At 37.5% G+C, this 6823-nt stretch overlaps 2 protein-coding genes across 2 annotated transcripts; both read right to left on the reverse strand.

Moving 5' to 3' along the window:
• Positions 1–720: 720 nt before the first annotated feature.
• On the reverse strand, positions 721–1131 carry LOC147490868 (uncharacterized). Its single transcript, XM_086567127.1, has one exon. It carries the CDS (start codon positions 1129–1131, stop codon positions 721–723), a length of 411 nt encoding a protein of 136 aa, XP_086423253.1.
• Positions 1132–2475: 1344 nt separating this feature from the next.
• LOC147490869 (uncharacterized) lies at positions 2476–5432 on the reverse strand. Its single transcript, XM_086567128.1, has 5 exons — positions 4958–5432; positions 3840–4534; positions 3451–3797; positions 3385–3409; positions 2476–2736 (listed from the first exon to the last, which is right to left on the reverse strand). Exons 1-5 carry the CDS (start codon positions 5430–5432, stop codon positions 2476–2478), a joined length of 1803 nt encoding a protein of 600 aa, XP_086423254.1.
• Between the last annotated feature and the right edge of the window lie 1391 nt (positions 5433–6823).

Raw genomic sequence — 6823 nt, forward strand, 5'->3', positions numbered from 1 at the left:
ATATAATTGTTTTTAGTAAATCCTACTTATGTATGATACCAAAAAAAAAAAAAAATGCTATAACCAAAATTAAATATATGGGGGATTTTTTTCTTGTATTATTAAATTACAGTAGTTATAATTAGTTTTATTTCCATATTTTTTTTATTTGGTTTAATTGAACACTTGAATGGCTTGGAAACGAGATACGATAAGCATTTATATCCGTGTGGCATGTTGAAAATTTTAGAGTACTATTGCCATAGCACACGGTCACTTCAAAACTTCAATAAATGTCTCTTCTTCTCTGTATTTTTTTTAAATTTTTTTGAAGTCTTGTTATAATGACAATTTGAAGTTGTTGACTCCGAATACAATGCTCATTAAATGAGAATCAATATAACTACGTCTCTCTGGTCTAATAAGTATTTTCCCCTCAAAATACGCATACTCTATGTTCTATTTAGATTATTATTATTATTATTATTATTTGATATTTTGTTTATATGAGGAAGGATAGAACGAGTTGAGAAAGACGAGGGATAGAGGAAGAAGAAACTCGTTGGAGGGAAGTGGAGAGAGAAGTACGCATGTCTTGGGGAGAAAATCTTAGCATCCTTTTTGGTTTTCTGGATATATTCTTTATTTTATTTTTTTTTTGAAAATAATTAATAGGGTTAGATAGACCCTAGAAGATTATAATCTTACATAAACTTCTCCTCTTACATCATTTGTGTTTATCTAAGTTAACACACTATTGAGAGGAGGACCATTACAGATAAAACTCTCATCAACATGTAAAGAAAGTCTTGCTAAATGATCAGCACTCTTGTTCACTTCTCGGTACACATGTGTGTATGTTACCTCCTCGCAATCTCTGGCATTGCTTGTGTGCTTTATGGCTGCCCCAAGGTTGCTGCAGTACCATGGGGCATTCTCCTGACCTGTTAAGATACGGATATACCCTTGTGAATCTAAACACACCGAAATATTGTTGAAGCCGTGTTGTTGACATAATTGCAGACCGACTGCGATTGCCATGAGCTCTTGGTATAATACCGATCTTTTGTTTCCACCTCCAGTGAATGTGAATATCACAATTCCATTATGGTGTACTGCTATACCACCATAGCCAACATACTGATCAGTCATGGAACCGTCAGTATTTAACTTGATGAATCTAGTGGGGGTAGCTTCCATTTGCAGTTGAGGGGAGTCATGTTCTTGTATTGAATATCTATGCCAAGTCTGATCAAAAGGGCCTTTATATCTCCAACATCAGGCATCGAGACTATTTTAATGCCCAGATAGATCTTCATGCCCTTAATAATAGAGTAAGCTAGTTGATCCCAAGATTTTGATTTGTTCTGAAATCTTCTACCATTTCTCTCCATCCATATATAGCCAATAGTTGCACATGCATAGACCTTATAAACTTCTGCCTTGGGAGTCTTTTTTCTGCACAAGTTAATGAGGTCACACCATTCTCCATTTGAGGATTTGACAAAATTCCCCAAACCAACCATTTGTTTGACTTTTGCCCAAACCTTACTTGTATATATACATACAGTCGAAGTACAAGTGTTTCGAGTTCTCCCTTTCAAGATTACAAAAGCAACACTTTGAGCTGGTAAGGACATTTTTATGCATGAGTTTATCTTGTGTAGGAAGGCTACCTGAGAACAATTGCCAACTATTGAAAGAGTGCTTGGGTAGCACCAATTTTTCCCACACCATCTTGCACCAGTTAGGTTGACCGCTTTTCATTCTAAGTGCTTGATAAACAGTTTTAGATGAAAATGTTCCTGAAGGAGAATTGAGCCAAATAACCCTATCTTCGGGCAAATGAGTGTTTATATCTGTGGCTAGAATTATTTTCTTCATATCACTATCGGGTAAATCATGTACTACCTGATTACAGTATCCATTGGAGATTAGAGAACTAACCTTTGCATCTAAGGGTAAATCTATAAGATTTCTGGCCTCTTCTGAATTAATGAGTGAGTCCTCGATGCACCATGGATCATGCCACAATAAAGTTTGGTCTCCGGTTGAAATGCTATATTTGATTAACTTGATGGCATGTTTTCTATTATTGAGAATGCATCTCCAAGTCCAAGAGCAGTCTCTCGGAATAGTCATAGTCCATAAGCATTTGTCTTTGATATGTTCTGCCCATGTCCAAGTGATCCAAAGACCCGAGTCTTTACAAGAAATCTTGTATATGAGACCACAATATGCTGCTCTATTCCAAATAATAGGATCTTGAATCCCAAGCCCACCCTCAAGTTTAGGATTGAGAAGGTTCTCTCTATTAGACTGATGCATTTTGTTTTCCATCTGAGGGCCACTCCACAAAAATTTGATGCAAATCTTTGATACCATAAGAAGCACTCCTTTTGGAAGTATAAAGGTATTGGCCCAATAAATGTGAAAGGTTGCTTAGATTGAGATTATAAGTTGTAACCTTCCAGCATGACTCAAAGCTCTGTTCTTCTAATTTTCAATTCTTGCAGTTGTTCGTTCCACCAAAGGTAGGCAGTCTTTGATACTTATCCTAGCTGAGACAAGCGGCAATCCCAAGTATTTGATGGGTGGAGTTACAAGCTGCATCCTCATGAGCTGAGTGAAGTGAGTGCTTTCATCATGTGAGAGTCCTCCTGCTATAAGAGTTGATTTGCTTAGGTTAAGTTTCATCCCTGTTGCCATTGAGAACTCTTCGAGAATAGCTTTCAGTGCAAGAATACTACTCATTTCCTTTAATGAAGATTAAGATATCATCCGCAAAGCATATAGATGTGAAACTTGAGTTCTCTTGCATGAGGGATGCGTTTGAATAGCTTTGTTTCTAAGTCCTTTTTGGAGTAAGGAACTTAGAATCTCCATTACCAGTACAAAAAGATATGGTGACATGGGGTCACCCTGCCTTAACCCCCTTTTACCTTGGAAGAAGCCCAAGGGCTCTCAATTGAATATAAGTGAGTAGTAAGGGGTAGTGCAGCACACGAGAATCTATTTCTTTAGCTCTCTTGGGAATCCCAATCTATCCAGCATGTAGGTGATAGCTCCCCAGTTGACATAATCGAAAGCCTTCTGAAGATCCACTTTTACAGTACATCTGGAAATACCATGTTGTCGTGAGTAACTTCTTAATAGCTCGTGAGCAAGTAAGAGATTGTCTTGAATGGTTCTTTCTGGGACAAAAGCAGATTAGCTAGGAGCCACCAAGTCATGTATAACATGCTTTAGTCTGTTAGTAATAACCTTAGCTATGCATTTATAGATTACATTTGTGCATGCAATAGGTCTATACTCTCCTACTGTAGAAGGGGTTTTCACTTTAGGAATCAGATAATAAAAGTGGAATTTATGCATCTAGGAATAGTAGAGTGTAAGAACATATACTTGATGGCCTTTGTGAAGCCAGCTCCTACAATACGCCAACACTTTTTGAAGAAAAAAACATTATACCCATCGGGTCCAGGTGTCTTGTTATCATCTTGTTCAAATAAAGCTTCTTTGACCTCAAGCTGTTGGTAGAAAACTTCTTCAGCTATATTAGTGTCTTGTTGACCCAGGAGAAGTGTATAGTATGCTAGAAATTCTGCCGAGACTTGAGAAGAATCACTGAGTCTGTCACCTTGTTCATTTACAATTGACCAAATGCAGTTTCTGCCCTTTCTTTCTTTTATGACATTAAAGAAATAAGCATTGCATCTATCTCCGAACTCCAACCAGTCACAATCAGTCTTCTGTTTAAGATCCACCTGTTCCATCTTAAAAAGTTCTATGTATCTTCCCCTTGCTTCCTTTTCAAACTGTGCAAGTGTTGAGTTGTGTGGATCTGCCTAAATCTGTACCTGTAGATTATACATGTCTTCCCTTGCTTCTTTAACTCTGTCATAAAATCGTGAGAATTTGCATTTGGACCATCCTTTAAAAGTCTTCTTCAATTCTGTAAGCTTCGAAGAAAGAATGTATACTGGGGTTCCATAGTGTTGCTTGTCCCAGACAGATTTAATCAACTCATGGAAAGAAGGATGCATGAACCAAATGTTGCAAAATCTAAAAGGAAAATGCACTTTCATGGAATTATACCAGCTTACCAACATGAGAGAGTGATCTGAAATGCCAGGAGGAGAGAATATGGCTTCAGTCATATAGAGATTGTTCCAAGCAGCATTTACAAGTACTCTATCGATTTTTGACATTTTTCTGTGAATTCCTGCTGCATTGTTTGTCCGTGTGTAGAAAAGCCCAGAAAATTTCATGTCTGCTAAACCTGTAGTGACTAAACAGTCCATAAAGTCTTCTACTTCCTTTGGATGAACAGCGTCACAACCCACTCGTTCATTAGTGTACAAAACATTATTAAAATCCCCCATTATGCACCATGGCTTTGCAAAAGTGTTCTGCATACTTCTGAGAGTGTTCCAAAGAACCTTCCTTCCATTCGGATCATTGCTAGCATAGATGACTGAGAGCTCAAACACATTGTCTGTAGAAAGAATTTTCACAGATACATGTATATACTGCCTACTCTCGGCTAGCTTTACTACATCCAAAAAACAAGGGTCCCAGCCATAACCAAACCCTCCCACTAGAATCACTATTGTAGTTATCATGAAATTTCCATCCAGGGCAGCATATATTTCTAATGAAATCGAAATTCTCCTTTTTTACTTTAGTTTCTAAAAGGCCAAAAAGGCATAAATTATTCTCTTTCCTAATCTTATTTACCTCATGTGCTTTTGAAGGTAAATTAAGTCCCCAATTTTATTCATCATCGTCATTAAAGATTAGGAGTGATTCTTACCTGCCCCTTTGGGCTTCCCTTTGGTTCTCTTCTTTTTAGCTTTCTGATTTCCGTTGTGCAAATCAGTTAGTTCCTAGGTTACATGGGCATGGCAATTTCTATTTATGAACCTTGAAAAAACTTCTAATTTAATAAATAAATTAATTAAACCTATCCGTGTACCCATGTCGATCTCCAACAGCTCGCCGTATCCGACACCCATATCCGTGTCTGACACCGACAGGCGTGTCCGTGCCAATGTTACCTCACTTAGTTCAGAGAGTTTCTTTGTCTTTACACAATAACCTTTCACAGGTGGAGTTGCAATCATGCCAGCCATTAACGTTTCTTGTTCTTCATCAGTGCCTGGAATGTGATCTGAAAAGTATTCCTTTTCGAATTCTTCTTCACTTGCACTGTAGCCCTGCTCCTGCTGGAACTGCCCCCTTTTGATACTGAAAGTGTTTCTCTCCTCAAGTTCTTCTAGTGGCAAATCGTCTTCACCTTCTATGATATAGGGCACCATTTCTTGAGGATCAAAATTAGTTCGAACTTCCTTGAAAGTATCATCCTGATGCACTTCAATGTCCTTGCATGTGTTCCCCATGTATGGAATTAGTTCCATGTTGTTCAAGGGTGTCTCCTCTGCGTCTTGCATTGTGTCATCGTCGTTGGAGCTTAAAACCTCAAACCTGTTTGCTGCCCGTACTTCCTCATGCACAACTATTTGTGACTCTATAAGTATTTCTTCAGCTGGTTCTAGTGGTCTCTATTCTACTTCTTGTCTCTGGCCAATTTCATGCCTCTCTTCTATGGGTTCACTTGCTGTCCTGGAAGAGATATTATTCACAGATTGGGGGTCATCTGTTATAAGAACTGGTGAATCTTCACTGTGCCCGTTTGCAATCGGAGCACCAGTGTCATCTCTCAGGCAACTAGTTTGGCCTTGCTGAACCATTTTCTTTGGAGTCCACCTCTGCTGTTGTATTTTCTGATGAGGTTTTGCTGGTTTAAATGCTTGAGTGGGCTGTATTTCTGCTGCCTTAGCTTTGTTCTTGTGACATTTGGCATCAGAATGTCCAAATATCTTACAAGTAGTACACTGCTCTGGTATCCAATCATAATCAAGACCAATATCAACTATATTTCCCTCACTTAGATCCACTGTTATATGAGTAGGAAAGTTGAATTTAGTATCCACCACCATGCTCGTGCGTAAGTGATTCTCGTAGGTTTGAAGTTGCCTCATCCATGCATAGTATGCTCGATACAAAATCTATCCCGTTTTTGGTCCAGAGCTGCTTTGGTAGATCCATCTTTACCCAAATGGGTAAGGCAGTGAACCTGTTTCTATGATTTTCTACAGCAGCGGACCAAGCTCTCACTACAAATGTCCTACCTGCTAGTAAAGGGGGCCATGATCTATCACCAATTGTTTATCATCTTCATTGAAGAACTAGCCATGCAGCCCGACCTGTACGTTATTCTTAAACCCATCATGTCTGGGCCTATATTTAAGGGAAGCACTTGGAAGTTTAACATATCCATATCCAATAAGTAATCCATATCCATATCTATTAACTAATACATATCCATATCCATATCCAATAACTAATACATATCAATTAACTAATCCATTGTTTTTTAGAATTTGTTTTTTTATCTCATGCGTACATTTGAAATAATGAAATAATGCTAATACATATCAATTAACTAATTCATTGTTTTTGTTTTTTAGAATTTGTTTTTTTTTAATCCCATGCGTACATTTGAAATAATGAAATAAGGCGTAGCTTTGTTTTTTGTTTTAGCATAACACATGAAAGGACAATTTTAATTTATATTAAATTAGAGAGCAGGCCAAATTCAGGGTTAGTTTGGTAAGAAGGCAAGTAATTATTTTTCAAATAGGGATTATTTTAAAAACTTTGCTGATGTGATCCATATCTATATCCAATAACTAATACATATCAATTAACTAATCCATTGTTTTTTAGAATTTGTTTTTTTTTATCCCATGCGTACATTTGAAATAATGAAATAATGCTA

Source organism: Coptis chinensis, chromosome 6 (genome assembly GCF_015680905.1).
Source record: "Coptis chinensis isolate HL-2020 chromosome 6, ASM1568090v1, whole genome shotgun sequence".
Taxonomy (NCBI): Eukaryota; Viridiplantae; Streptophyta; class Magnoliopsida; order Ranunculales; family Ranunculaceae; genus Coptis; species Coptis chinensis.

Coding starts and splice junctions, on each gene's coding strand:
- LOC147490868 (XM_086567127.1), bottom strand. CDS start 1,131: ATGACTGATCAGTATGTTGGCTATGGTGGTATAGCAGTACACCATAAT.
- LOC147490869 (XM_086567128.1), bottom strand. CDS start 5,432: ATGCAAGACGCAGAGGAGACACCCTTGAACAACATGGAACTAATTCCA. Junction 3,410..3,450: donor AAGACACCTGGACCCGATGG/GTATAATGTTTT, acceptor GGCGTATTGTAG/GAGCTGGCTTCACAAAGGCC. Junction 2,737..3,384: donor GGCTTCACAAAGGCCATCAA/GTATATGTTCTT, acceptor TCTTCATTAAAG/GAAATGAGTAGTATTCTTGC.